Here is a 14812-nt window from a genome sequence, read left to right on the forward strand (position 1 = left end):
TTGTAAAGTCATCCATTACAATGTGCAACCTTCAACTATGGTAGCACCAGAAATATTCACCACCATAATCAAGGATCAAAAGAAATCAAAAGACCAAATCATACATAAATTGATCAGATTAAACAGGTTTATGGAGCAAATTTGGGGTGATTGGAGAAAGGAAGATTCTGTTAAATTCTGTGAATATCTATGATGAGGACTGCAATGCAGCTGTTAACTAATTCAATCAAATGATGCATGTAATTTTTATGCGCACTTTTAGTTCCATAGTGGTGATGACCTCAAAAGGAAGATTTGTTTCAAAAAGTCCATGGACCAAAGTCCTGGAGACGCTTGGAGCAAAACCGGGCTTTAAGTTGAAAGGTAATGCATTATTAATATTATGAAATATAACATGATATACTTTTATTATGGCTAATTTTATGAAGAGCACTTTCCAAAATAGCAAACAATAGTATAGATTCTGTATCAGGAAAGTAAACTTGGGTATCAAGATTGGAAAAGTCCTTAGAAATATTGCAGAGTTTTTACTGAATGTAAAGTGTATTTGAAATTTTAAGAGGTATTTTTAAGTATTCCACACATCAGTTCCATCTGTCCCAATATGGTAGCCAGAGAGAGAGAGCGAGATTGAAAAAAAATGGGTTCTTCATACTTAAAACATTCCTAGAAATTCCATTATCACCAAATGCAGAATGGCAAATTTTTCAATTCCTAGTTTGCTACTATTCAACCCACACATTTTTTTTTTAAAAAAATCCCCCTTTAAAGTGGAGGAAAAGGGCTGTTTACAGAATTCTATAATTCCATACTTCTATATGGAGATGGAAGGGATCAAAAGGAACATCAAGCTCAATCATCCCCCCCCCCATCAACCAACTCTTCTTGGAGAACCGGCTATTTGATGTTTTTGGTTATGATCTGCAAAAGGTGTGGCATTCATGGAAATAGCCTGGTGAGGTGGCCTAAAGGTGGAGCTCTCGCCTCACAATCAGGAGGCTGTGAGTTCGATCCTAGGTAGAGGCAGATATTTCTCTCTGGGCACACTGAGAATAAATATATCTGCTGAATAAAACTCCATATTGGCAACAGGAAGGGCATTTGGCCAGTAAACACACAGCTCCATTCAGTTGCCCAGTCTCCACCCCGCAAGGGATTATGGGGTCGTTAAAAGATGATGATTCATGAAAATGGCCTCTGATGGTGCAGAATATTGGTTACAAATATTCCCCCGGATGGTTCTTTCTCACTGCACGCTCTTATTTATTTATTTATTTAAAGATAAAATGGCTTTTGTCGGCTACAAGGGCAGCTTCCAGCCTTTCTGGATCAAGCTGGAGACCAATGAGGATGCCGTGAGAATCTTCCAAGCGCTGCCCGTTCCTGTGATCAAGAAAATGAAACTCTGAAGAAGCACCTTTCTTTCAAAACGCCCACCAGAGGAAAAGGATGAGAGGAATGGTGGCTCTTCTAAGATGTAATATATTTTGATGCTGTACATAAGAGAGAAGCTACTGTAAATAAGCCTTCACCTTGAACAACCAACATTCCTTGATCAAATGAGACCACTTTGGTTTGATCTGTTTTGATTACTAACAGATTCCCTGACCTGCCAGCAGGTTCAGGTCAACAGATTTTTTTTTTTTAAAAAAAAGTCTCCTCTCGTCTCATCTTTCTATGAAGCCACCATGGCCACCTCATGATTGATTCATGGATCGTTGTGGTCCTGAATTAATTAGACGTACAGATGCTTCTTCTTCTTCTTCTTCTTCTTCTTCTTCTTCTTCTTCTTCTTCTTCTTCTTCTTCTTCTTCTTCTTCTTCTTCTTCTTCTTCTTCTTCTTCCTTCTTCCTTCTTCCTTCTTCCTTCTTCTCTAAGTCAACCTTTCACTCATCTTGAATGTTCAAATGCAGACTCAGGAAACAAACCCCACTTTTACGGTGGTACTGCTGGCGATGTAAATAAGGAAGTGTAAGCTAAAGTCAATAATGCACAGCTTAGCAAGAACTGCCAAATGTCAGAGCTCGCCAGTATTGCTAGGCTGGTCAACGGGCAGGGCAAAGGGTGAACAAGAGAGGGGAATTTTATAGACTGTGTTGAATATTTCTTGTCTCATTCAAATACTAGAATAGCATTAAGCTTGCTAATTACATTAAAGCAATTACTGAGACGGTGGGAAATCTCACACAAGAAGACAACGAAGATTCAGTCTTAGGATATCGTAGTTTATGAAACAATTACTCTGAATGTACAGGATATATTTGGCTAGAGGATATATTTGCCTATCCTTTTTCTAGCCTGAAAGATGCTACTTCTTCCCTTGTACACATATTTAATAGAAACTATATTGAGCTATAGGCAAACAGGGTTATGTATACATTCCCTGCCCACGTTCCTGGATCAGAAAGTTTCAAATCTCAACAGCCATTGAGCGGGAATATTGTACAATAATGATAGCCATTAAGGGCGGTTTCAACTAAGTTTCCAGCCTTTGTCCTTTTGTATAGGTAGTCCTCAACTTTTTGATCACAATTTGAGTCCAAAATTGGACTCAAGTAAGTAAGACATTTTTTAAGGAAATTTTGCCCCATTCTAACACCTTTCTTGCCGCAATAATTAAGTGAATCACTGCAGTTGTTAAGTTAATAACATGGTTGTTAAGTGAATCTGACTTTGTCAGATCCACAAAAGGTGATCATGTGACTCCAAGACACTGCTGCTGTCATAAAAATGAATCAGTTGCTAAGCATCCAAATTTGGATGCTGCAATGTTCTTAAGTGTGAAAAACGGTCATAAGTCGGCACTTTTTTCGGTGCCATTGTAACTTCAGTCACTACACGAACAGTTAAGTTGAGGACTGCTTGTAACTTAAGAGTCACATTTTAAGGTTTCTGACATCCAACTGGCCATTTACATTCTATGAACCGTGACTTTTTAAAAAGTATATTCACCGCAAGATGTTTCACTCCAGCCTACATTTAACAGTTTTACATAATCTTTTTTTTTTTTTGTGCGTTATGTCAGTTCAAATATTTTACCCGAAATAGCTGGTCCTTTTTCGGAACAAGATGTATAGCGTTTTGTATATTTTCTAAAAAAAAATCCTGATGGGGGAATGATATATTTATTTATTGCAAAGGCACTAAAAGGGTATTATAATGGAAGAGAGCAAAGATGTTACAAGGGGGGAGGTTGCCAAAAAAATAAAAAAATGGGAAACACTCTCTTTGCAGTTGAAGTTTTTTAATGGCCGCAGATGTGGCATCCTGTCTCTTGGCAGAACTCCTTTTTTTTTTTAGTACGATAAACCTCTTGTTTCCAAATGTTTTCAATTGCAACTTTAACATTTTGTGGTTTGGAATACACAATTTATTGAAATAAAATGTCAGTGCAATTTGTCAATTGTTTATCTCTGTTTGGTGACTTTATTATGCTAAACTACTAAGACACCTTTCATCCAAAGCACCTGAGGGCAGGACAAGAAGCAATGGGTGGAAACTAATCAAGGAGAGAAGCAACTTGGAACTGGGGAGACATTTCCTGGCAGTGGGAACAATTAACCAGTGGAACAACTTGGCCTCAGAAGTTGTGAATTCTCCCACATTGGACACTTTTAAGAAGAGATTGGATAACCATTTGTCTGAAGTGGTGTAGTAGGGTCTCCTGCCTGTGCAAGGGGTTAGACTAGACGATCTCCAAGGTGCCTTCCAACTCTGTCATTCTATGCTACTCCATTCTCTTAAGAGTAAAAAAAGATGTGCTTGCCTTTTGCGCTTGATCTATGTATATAACACATCCCTTTAAAAACTTTTTTTTAAACCCTAAACATGCCAGAGCAAAAGTACCAACAGCATTTCTCACCATTTGGGTAAAGGGCATGTTTAAAAGGCCACCCAGAGTCATAGGGAAAATGAGCAGCATAAAATTGAATAAAGCAAATAAAATAATAAAAAGCTGCATTTTGGGACCTTCTTCCAAGCAGTTGATGAAAATATGGAGTACAACCACAACCTTCACCCTGTTCTATGTAAACTGCAGTTCTATTCACTGTTTACTTAGATGTGACTCACTTCTGCATTCCAATTCCCAAACAGTTAAAATTCCCTTTGGTATCTTAAAACAATCTACATAAGCAAAATCTTCCCCGGTCTTCCTGGTCTGTGCCCCTAATGAAAAAAGTATTTTGGAAAACAAAACAGCTAAAAAGTTGCTGAGAAGCAGCTCCTATTTCCCAACAATGACGTTCCGTAAATCCTAGCTGTGGCCGGGTTTGCACAACAGGCATTGCTAGAATATGGTACTATCCTGGTTTGTATGTCACCGTCTTATGCAAGCCTGAACAACTGGGTTAACTCAGTGAACTTGATTTAAGTCAACCGTAGGCAGACAAGCTGGGCCACCAGAAGCTAATATAGCAATCTGCTATCTTATGCTTGCTCTCCCTCTAGCGGAGTTTTTCAGTCTAAGCTGGAAAACATCATTTTTGAGCTCTCTTCCTTTTTTTCTTCAAAAGGCTGGACTGTTTTTTCCTTGAGGAAAAAGAAAACATTTCGCTTCCCATTCAAGAAGATTCATCAGTTCTGACAGCAGGGGGGGATGAAGCATAAAATGAATATGCATTAAACAAGTTATTCATAGCTCTTAATAGTGACCACAGAATCTTTGATCCTGGAAGCTATCTGTTTATTAGTACTAACTGTAAGGTACTAACAAAGGCCAATGCTCTTATATATTTTGTAATATAGAAAATAAAGTGTACAGGTAGTCTTAAAGTTAAACTGCCTTTTGTTTAATCACCCTTCGTAGTTTCAATGGTGATGAAAAAGTAACTTTACATTCTGACTTCATTTTAAATTGTATTTTATTCCAATCAAATGAGATTGGAATAAAAAAACCAAGAGAGCCCAGTTGCCTTTTGGAAATTTCAGGATGTTTGCACATCTATTTCAAAAAGTCTGTCAGCACAGCTCTTTATCTATTTGTTAATGTGTTGAAGCTGTTTTTTCCGCTACTTTACAGATGGTTCTGCCATCACCCCATTTTCCCCCCCTCTTGGTTGACAAAAGTCTTGTACTGTGTCATGCCCGTTGGAATCTGACTCTGAGGGGGAGGTTGAGCAGCTGACAGGGAGTGGGAGTGTGGCTCTGGTGGCTGTGGAAGAAACTGGGGAAGGGCACAGTCCAGCTGGGCAGAGCAGCGGGGAGGGAGAGCAAGGTAGAGGGAATTCAGAGGAAAATCAAGGCCCACCTCCTCTTCATCCTAGGCACGCAGGGAGGAGCGGACAAGGGAGCAACATGAGTTGCATGGCTTACAGGGGAGGAAAGGGCCCTGATTCCCTTCATTAGCTGCAGCTGGGAAAATAGTGTTTAAAAAGGCAAGCTACGCACAGCAAAGTTGCGGGAAGCAACCGTGAGTTATCTTTGTTTGTCAAAGCTTATTTGGGTTCCTGGCATCTTCCTAATTGTGTGTGTTTTGTTGGCCTTTGAAGTCTGTAATTCTTTATCCTGCCCTGTCCAGTTAATTGCTGCAGCATGGTTTGTGTGTATTTTTATTTACAGTTTATATGTACTTTGTTTTCGGACTGAATTTCCTCCACTTATGCCTCCACACACACACTTCACCCCTCGAGTTCTTGGGAGAGTTTTTTCTCCAGCTGAGGGTAACTGGACATTGGGGGCAAAGTTGGAGGTATTAAAAGGATTTTTCTTACTTATGTGATTGTGTTGCCTTTGTACCATGCCCCAGATCATCACATAATGGAAGTGATAATTTGGAATCTCATTTCACAAATAACTACAAAATAGCTGACAATAAATTTATCCATCATGCAAATAAGCCATTAGGCATGTTTCTAATCTTGCCTATGGCAACTCATTCAAGGTTCCCCCCCCAAAAAAAAGCCCAAGTATTTTGCTTTTCTTTAAACACCACCATTTCATCTACAGGAGAAATCTTTTAACCTGCTGGCAAAAAAATGCACCTACTTGTCCTTGCAAGCTGAATGCCAGAAAAACTTTCAAAACAAAATCAAGAAGGCGGGAAAATGGAAGGAAGAAGCAGATAAATTTAACATCAAGGATAAGCAGTAAATTATCGCTCCAATCGCCCTCTAAAGTTCAAAGCAGCAAGCATGTAAAATGTCAATTTATTAAAATAGGCCTAGCGTCTGGAAGAGATTTTGCACATGACATTAGCCAGACTTCAAAACAAGCACACTTCCTTTGTTGTTTGGCGTACAGACAGCACCACCATGTGGATGGTCTGGGCTGACATCAGGTATCACAGTAAGAGAAGGAAAGACGGATAAGGAATTCCAAACAGCTATCTCTTCTGAAAAAATTATAGAAATTTATTGAAGTTTTGGAGGGAGCATTCACACAGACAGCAACTTGTCCTTGGTTACCTCTTTTTTACCCCAAAGAATAAACTGCCATGGCTGTTCCAAGTATTGCACATTTTCCATGGCACTGAATATAAAACAGTAACAGCAAATAAAATCCAATACAATGGCCGCAAACTTGAACTGAACTTTTCCAATTAACATTTTAAAAAAATCAACGTAACCTGTAAAATATATCCATTGCATGGATATGTTTATCCACAGAAAAATCATACATTCCCACACACATTTGTTTTTACAATCGAGCTGCATCTGTGAGCATTCCTCACATTTTATATTACTTCAATCAATGAATGAGAGGTACATTGATCTGATTTAGTGTGGCAATCCCCTAGCCTTATTAGCTAATTAACAGAAAGTTTTATTTTCATTTCAGTGTGGAATACTGGATTATCAGGATTTTAAAAGCAAATAAACATAGAAACTGTCACTCTGGATCTGTTTTTGTATATAATCAGTGACAAATCTCAAGCTACGAATTTAAAATGCAATGAAAGTGTATTGTTAATTTGGATTAATCAAAATATTGGGGGAAAAACCAGCTGCCTTCTAAGTCTTGTTTTTCCTTCTCCCTATTCTTTTGATCCATCTGTGATACCACCTGTCAGAATCAGGTCTCCAAATGGTGACCCTCTCAACCACCCTTCTGGACAAAGTCCATAATACTAAATGATAGGGAGCTGAGACTTAATAGTTGATTGAATGTAAGCAGCCCACAGCCATTAACCGACTGCCATTTCTAAAGGAATGCCTCTCATTAATAAGTAAACTGCTTCCTTAACCATTAATACTTCAAAATTTGCAAAACCAATCCTGTTTTCTCTTTCTGAAACTTGCAAAACCAACCCCATTTTCTCTTTCTGAAATGTTCTAAACCTCTTTGACAGTATTTCAGGGCATTTATCAAAGATCCTCTTTTCCTCTACTTGCACGGTTGCTGTCCTTAACGGTTCCAGGTTTCACACCTGTGTCTTTTTTCTTGGAGGGTTTTTCAGACTTCAGTTTATTTTTTTCTTTTCCTCCGCCTCCTTTACCAGGGTAGACTTGACCTTCCAAAGTGACATCTTCACATCTCTCTTGATTTACCAGAAAGTCTTTGACCTCCCACGCGTAGCTTCCGTCACGCAGCATAAAAATGGCACGGTTTGAACCGACAATGAACCTGGATTTCAGAAGATATTCGGTTAGTCTTTGCTAAATTCCTACATTTCAGGAAACAGAAATCCAGAAATAAGATTATGTGCTACCTATAGCTACTATGTGAGAGTTGGGCGGTCATATAAATATGATTAATAAATACATCCACAATCTGGATAGATGTTCAAGGATTAAATGCATTTTAAAAAGTAAATGGTGCTCAAACTGGGATTTATTATAGTAAACAATAGTTTTATTACATTTTAAGACTTTTTCCACTGGTTTAAATGGAGCCTTATATACAAGTTGGAATGAGAGAGAGAGGAAGCTCTAAGATTTGAGTGTGATGACATAAAAGCTACTACTCCATACACACACACACACACACATCCCATGGTGCTTCAAAATAAAATACTAAACATCTGTATCAAACCTGTGTGGAAGTAATATTGTCTAACCTAAAACAGATCTATGGCAAAATTGGATTAGTGTTTAAAGGGCATTTTTTTTGCCAGAAACTGTCCAAAAAAACATTGTAAATCATGATCACATGACCATGGAACATTGCAACCAGCAGTAAAGATGAGCCATGTTTAAAATGGGACACAGGGAATCACTGCTGTAACTGGGAGAATGCTACCTATTTTGATTTGTTTTTTTCTCCAGCGAAAAGAAATCCACAGGGCGGGGGAAGAATCACATAACTCTAAAGGCTTTTACCTCTGTACATCGTAATTGGCATTGAAAAGGCTTCCTTGCCACAGGTTTGTAACTTCCTCCGTCTCCTTCTCCGTTGGCTCTCCGGACACAGTGACGAACATCATGAGAGTTTTCCCCTTTTTGGTCATTTTCAAGAGGCTCTCAGGCTTGCCTGGATCGATCTTGGAGAAGTCGATTGGTGCAGACTGGCGCTTGTGCTCAGGAAGATCTCCTTCCTCTATATCATCATCCTCCTGTTTTTGAAACAAAACAGGAACCTTGAAAAAGACTTTGAAAAGAAAAGCCTTCACCATCTCCAAGGGATATAAGTGGATCCCTGAAAAATAGAACCACTTATTCATTCCTTTTGCATCCTTTACAACTCAATTTGCTAGTCAACTAAATCATCATCTTCATTAACGACCCCATAATCCATTGCGGGGTGGAGTCTGGGCAACTGAATGGAGCTAGTAGAGTGTTTTAATGGCCAGATGCCCTTCCTGTCACCAATGCGGAGTTTCGTTAGTCAACTAAATCACCCTTGCAAAACCAACAAAACAATCATGAGGATTATATTGCACCATATTCCAGCTTTCCCCAATTTCCCTTCAAATGTACAGGGTCATAACTACCCATAGCATCAGCCAACCAGAGATAAGAGTTTAACCCAGCAGAGATTTGGAAAAGCTATCCTGTTCTAAAATATTCTAATTCTCTTATTTCTAATTTTTTAAGCATTGGAGGGACAGACAAACGGGTTCAAAAGAGGTTAATGCTTGAAATTGACTTTCATATTTTATTTTGATCTCTATAGCCACCCATCTCAACAAGCAACTTCGTTGTTTGTCGGCTGTGTGCCACCCAGAGGCACACATGCCAAGATGGGCAAAGAGAATAAATGCATAAAATGCATGCCCTTATTGAATGCGCTTCCCATTTTCAGACCGCCCACATTTCTCCCCCGCTCAGTGAAGGAGGACCTGAAGATTGATGGGTTGCAAAGTGACCACGATGGCCAGATCCACCCAACACCCAGGATAGCTTAGCAGCACCCGGGGGTGAAATAGTGCCATAACAGATAATCAGAGTTGGAAGGGACCTTGTAGGTCATCTAGTCCAACCCCCCTGCCCAAGCAGGAGCCCTACACCATTTCTGACAAATGGCAGTCTAATCTCTTTTTGAAAGTCTCAAGTGATGACGCTCCCACAACTTGTTCCATTGGTTGATTGTTCTCACTGTCAGAAAATTTCTCCTTATTTCCAGATCGAATCTCTCCTTGTTCAGTTTCCATCCATTATTCCTTGTCTGGCCTATAGGCGCTTTAGAAAATAGCTTGACCCCTACCTCCTCTCTGAGGCAGCCCCTCAAATATTGGAAGACTGCTATCCTGTCTCCCCTGGTCCTTCTCTTCCCTAGACTAGCCAAGCCCAGTTCCTGCAACCGTTCTTCATATGTTTTAGTCTCCAGTCCCCTAATCATCCTGGTTGCTCTCCTCTGCACTCTTTCTAGAGTCTCAACATCTTCTTTTTATAGTGTGGTGAACAAAACTGCCGCACCAGCCTTGATGGCCTGAGATCCAGGTTTTTAAATTATTATTTTTTAGTTTGGGCTTACCACACTGGCTGAAATGACCTTTGCAAATCATGGTCTAAGGATACACACGTTATCTGCATTAGCCAATGGTGGCTTATTGCACTAGCTAGGATTGCGGGTGCTTGGTGGAACCAAGGGAAGCCAAACCTCGCTCCTGAGAGGGCAGGAAAGGGGGAAAGAGGGCAGTGGGGGCTTCTAAGAAGTTTCCTCCCCCTCCTCCTCCTCTTCGCCTATACCTCCCATTGCTCCAACAGCCGCGCCATGTCGGCATCGTTGTAGTCCCGAATGTCTTTCTTCTTCTTCCCCGGCTTGTTGGAGCTCTTCTTCGGCTCCTCCGCAGCCGCCAAGCAGGCGCAGAGAACCACCAGCAGGCCCAGCCACCAGTAGGCCGACGCCATCTTCTCCCGCCCACCTCGGAAGCAGAGTCGGAAGTCAAAGATTCGCCCGCCCGCCTGGCGGGGAGACCTCTGCGCAGGCGCACCAGGCCTGAAAGGAGGAAAAATCGGGAGGCGCTGGGCGCGACAAGCACTTTTTTAAGCAAGGAGCTTTACAAGTGAGGCAGAAGAAAGGGGGCGCGGGCTGTACTACTTTGGATTCTAAAGGGGGGGGGTATTGTAAACGTGCTTGTTTGATTCCTCTCGTTTTCTTCTCTTTAAAAAAGCCAGCAGAAATTCCGTGTTCGTTACATGAGATAATCCTAGACAAGCGTCCCAATCCAAACTGTAATCTTGTATAAACTTCCTTTGGAGAAAGCTCCATAACATGCAGGTGATTTACTTCTGAATCTAAATTCTGAATCTGGAAGTGCCAAACAAGGGATGAAGTCTGCTATTTTCTTGTAAACACAATCTTTATATTACAGTATCAGGAAGTTGCTTCGCTACACACTAGCCATTGCAAATGTTTGTTTTCTTTTAATTGGTCTTTCTCTTAATTGACTTCCAAGTAGTTTGCAACACACTGTAGCCTTTTCTGGACTTTTTAGACTGTCTACTATTGACCTCACCCCTTTCCTAAGAGGTCTCTAGGGGGCGTGCATAAGCGCACCAACGTGCCTACCATCCCAGTCCTATTGTTTCTTTTATTTTTCTTATATGTACCCATTTCATGTATTCAAGACTATGTATACACTTATACTTATTATCTTGTAAACAATTGACAAATTAAATAAATAAAATAAAATAAATAAATAAATGGAAAACCCTTGAGAACCACTATTGTGTACAGGTATTTCTGGACTTATAACAGGTTGTTTAATGACTGTTCAAAGTTATAATAGCAGTGACTTATTGCCGTTTTTCACTGTTTGTAGCATTTCCCATGGTCATTTTATCAAACTTTAGACACTTGGCAACTGGCATGCATTTATAATGTTTGCAGTGTCCCGAGGTCAAATTTTTGCGACCTTCTAACGAGTAAAGTCAATGGGGAAGCCAGATTCACTTAATAACTGTGTTATGAACTGCAGTGACTTACTTAATAACTGTGTTGTATTTCAAGGGAAAGAGAGGCTTAGACCAGGGCATGCAATTAACACGTTTATTGAAGGAACAGTGGTTGTCGCGTCTGCCAGCCAACGGGCAGACTAGCTTGCGAACAACGGCTGGCTTGGCTTGACAGCCGGCTGTCAAACGACGCCAGCCAATAGGAACGGTTGTTGAACTTGCTTAACGAGTAGACCCGGTTGGAGCCCCAACCGGTTCCCAAGACATAACAAACTGTATCAAGAAAGGTCATAAAATAGAAATTTACTTAACAAATGTATTACTTTGCAATGGAAGTTTTGGGCTCCTTTGTGATCATAAGCCAAAGACTACCTGTACAACAGAACCTCGTATTAAGATTGATGTAAGACTGATAGAACTACAATTTGCTGGTTGGCACAATAGAAAATATCCTTGATAAGAAGTGAATCCAACCAGTTAAGCACAATGTGTAAGAATATGCGCAATTACATTTCCTGTGTTAGATTTACAGATGGGAACATTATATTTTCCCATCTGGCACGAAGCTGAAAGCACCAGCCTGAGGATGGCGTGTGGGACCTCACCGAAATGTGACCAAGATATTCTTAATCTTACAGGGGAAAAGACCCGAACACACCAAGACCAGGATAGGATGGTGGATATTTTTCTGTTTGTGCAGAATGCTGTTTTAATGTTGTGTTTTTGGAGGATCTTGCTGATTTTGTCTGTAGTGCCTTTTATATATGGAAGGAGGGCTTTGCCGTTCTCTTGTTCTCTGTCTTGGATTTTAGTTGGGGTTTCTTTTTGGATTAGGTGGGTAATCTTCTTTCTTTGGAATCCATGCCTGCCCCACCACATACATCAGACAAACTAACAGAAGAATAAGTGCACGCATTGAAGAACACAAGAACTCAATCAAAAAAGAAGAACCGACCTCTTCCCTGGTCCAACACCTCAAAGCCACAGGACAGAGAGACACAAGGGACGTGGTGGCTAAGACGCCAAGCTTGTCAATCAGAAAGGTTGGCAGTTCAGCAGTTTGAATCCCTAGCATCACATAATGGAGTGAGCTCCCGTTACTTGTCCCAGCTTCTGCCCAATCTAGCAGTTCGAAAGTAGAAAAATGGGGACCACTTTGGTGGGAAGATAACAGTGTTCTGCACCTTCAGTGTTTAGTTCTGCTGGGCACATGACCACGGAGATGTCTTCGAACAACACTGGCTCTTCAGCTTTGTAATGGAGATGAGCACACACAGACACACACACATACACAAACACACATATACATATGACTCTGGACAATTGTCCCATTGACTCTGGACTATGAAGACTAGGAGACTATGAATTCCAGTCCTGCCTTAGGCATGAAAGCCAGCTGGGTGATTTGGGCCAGTCCCTCTCTCTCAGCACAACCCACCTCACAGGGCTGCTGTGAGGGAAAGTAGGAAGAGGAAGGTGTATTGCATATGTTTGCCCCCCCTTAAGTGGAATACAAATAAACAGATAAATAATTTATATTTAATAATAGATAATAGTAGCTGGAACAGTAAAGGCCAGAACACACAATTATAGTAGATTAAAGAGTGCTGACTCATATCTGAGGCAATCTACACTATGTTTGGTTGCCATAAGTACAAAGTGGGTGATTTTAAAGAAGAGAGTGGACAACCAAGATTTCCTGGCTAAGCAGGGGTTTGGACTAGAAGACCTCCAAGGTCCCTTCCAAACTCTTGTTATTCTATTCTATTTTATTGTTCCTGTTTTCCCGCCTTATTTTCTTTGTGTTCTATATACTGTTTGATTTACCTCATGATGTTCCTGTGTTCCTGACTATCTTGAATTTATTCTTTCTGGATGATGTTGAATGATAAATATGTGTATATATTTAAAAGACTACCAGTTTTTATTAGTGTCTGTGACTTTTATCTAGACAGAATCAGAATCAGAATTTATTACAGTCATACACCAGAGACCAGAACAAATAAAAACACCCAATAAATATATCATTAAAAATTCTAATATACAATAATAACAGATAAAATCTATGATAAAATCCAGTCTGTCAATTATACATGGTCTAACTATACTAAAATCACAGTCCATAAACTCTGTGGTCCGTAGTCAGTTTATTACTAAAAGGGACAGCTGCTGCTCAATCCTCTGACAGAAGTCCATAAATAATTTATATTCTTATAGATAAACATACTTATTTTAACTAAATATTATATACATATACATATACATATACATACATACATACATACATACATACATACATACATATATATAATTTTGGTTATTCGGGTTTTCTCCCGCGTAAACTTGGAAGTATCTAGGCGACGTTTCGATGAAGTCTCATTCATCATCTTCAGGCTTGTGTCTTCGGCTTTGTGTTTCTCGGAGTAATGTGAGCTTGCAGCTGCTTCTTCCTTTTAACTGCTAGTGGGGGTGTGAGTTGATTGAGGGGGCTTGGCTGTGTTCTGATTGGCTGGGGGTGTGTTCTGCTCTGGTGGGGGCTTGGTTGTGCTCAGGTTAGTCTTAGTTGCTGGGGGATTTGAGCTGGTGAGCTGTGATCCGACCCATACATGAAGCGAACTGACGCCCACCATGAAGATGAGGCACGGAGGGGTTTGAAGTGGGTAGTGATGCAGCTGCGGTACGGCTTCTGGTCCGTGGTCATATCTCATCTTGTGTGGGTGTGAGTCTGCTTTCTACGTGGAAGTGTGGTGGTAGCATCTTGAGTTAGAAAACCAAGGAGTATACGAAATCTCTTGCACCGCCTGCCCCACCACATACATTGGACAAACTAACAGAAGAATAAGTGTACACTTTGAAAAACACAAGAACTCAATCACTCCCTTGTCCAACACCTCAAAGCCACAGGACATGAGATTGACTTTAAAAATACCAGAACTATCACCCAAACTGAACACTTCAACAACAGAATAATCAGAGAAGCCATAGAGATAGAAAAACGCCCACACAGCATGAATAAATGAGATGATACCTCCCGTCTACCAGCCATTTGGAAACCCGCCCTCATTAACAAACGAGTACCTAACATGAAGAATGACACCAGACCCACATGCACGAGGGCCACACAAAATGCTACCACCACACTTCCATGTAGAACGCAGGCTCACACCCACACAGAAGATGAGACACGATCATGGACCAGAAGCCGCACCGCAGCTGCATCACTACCCGCTTCAAACCCTTCCGACCCATACATGAAGCGAACTGATGCCCACCATGAAGATGCGGCACGACCACGAATGCGAAGCCAAACAGCAGGATCACAGCTCACCAGCTCAAATCCCCCAGCAACTAAGACTAACCTGAGCACAACCAAGCCCCCACCTGAACAGAACACACCTCCAGCTAATCAGAACACAGCCAAGCCCCCACCCAATCAAGTCACACCCCCACTAGCAGTTAAAAGGAAGAAGCAGCTGCAAGCTCACATTACTCCAAGAAGCACAAAGCCAAAGACACAAGCCTGAAGATGATGAATG

General features: G+C 40.8%; 2 protein-coding genes across 2 annotated transcripts in view; one reads left to right on the forward strand and one right to left on the reverse strand.

Annotated features, from left to right (window-relative positions):
• The window catches only part of CEMIP (cell migration inducing hyaluronidase 1), a 77289-nt gene extending 75648 nt beyond the window's left edge, over positions 1–1641 (forward strand). Inside the window, exons 28-29 of the mRNA XM_087941374.1 lie at positions 263–363; positions 1282–1641. Of these exons, the coding sequence (XP_087797500.1) occupies positions 263–363; positions 1282–1409 (229 nt within the window). The 3' untranslated portion in view covers positions 1410–1641. The remainder of the gene's footprint in view (positions 1–262; positions 364–1281) is intronic.
• A 4686-nt stretch (positions 1642–6327) lies between these two features.
• MESD (mesoderm development LRP chaperone) lies at positions 6328–10252 on the reverse strand. The gene is made up of 3 exons (XM_087941377.1): positions 10068–10252; positions 8259–8491; positions 6328–7563 (listed from the first exon to the last, which is right to left on the reverse strand). Exons 1-3 carry the CDS (start codon positions 10227–10229, stop codon positions 7305–7307), a joined length of 654 nt encoding a protein of 217 aa, XP_087797503.1. The 5' UTR covers positions 10230–10252; the 3' UTR covers positions 6328–7304.
• Positions 10253–14812: the final 4560 nt, after the last annotated feature.

The sequence above is a fragment of the Pseudonaja textilis genome, chromosome 13, assembly GCF_049901715.1.
Source record: "Pseudonaja textilis isolate UNSWEBS1 chromosome 13, rPseTex1.2, whole genome shotgun sequence".
In the NCBI taxonomy this organism is placed as follows: Eukaryota; Metazoa; Chordata; class Lepidosauria; order Squamata; family Elapidae; genus Pseudonaja; species Pseudonaja textilis.

Excerpts from the sequence above, each read along its gene's own strand:
- MESD (XM_087941377.1), bottom strand. The coding sequence starts at position 10,229 with ATGGCGTCGGCCTACTGGTGGCTGGGCCTGCTGGTGGTTCTCTGCGCC. Across the intron at positions 8,492-10,067 it reads GGCTGTTGGAGCAATGGGAG|GAGGATGATGATATAGAGGA; the intron begins GTATAGGCGAAG and ends TTTCAAAAACAG. Across the intron at positions 7,564-8,258 it reads GCCAATTACGATGTACAGAG|GTTCATTGTCGGTTCAAACC; the intron begins GTAAAAGCCTTT and ends TCTGAAATCCAG.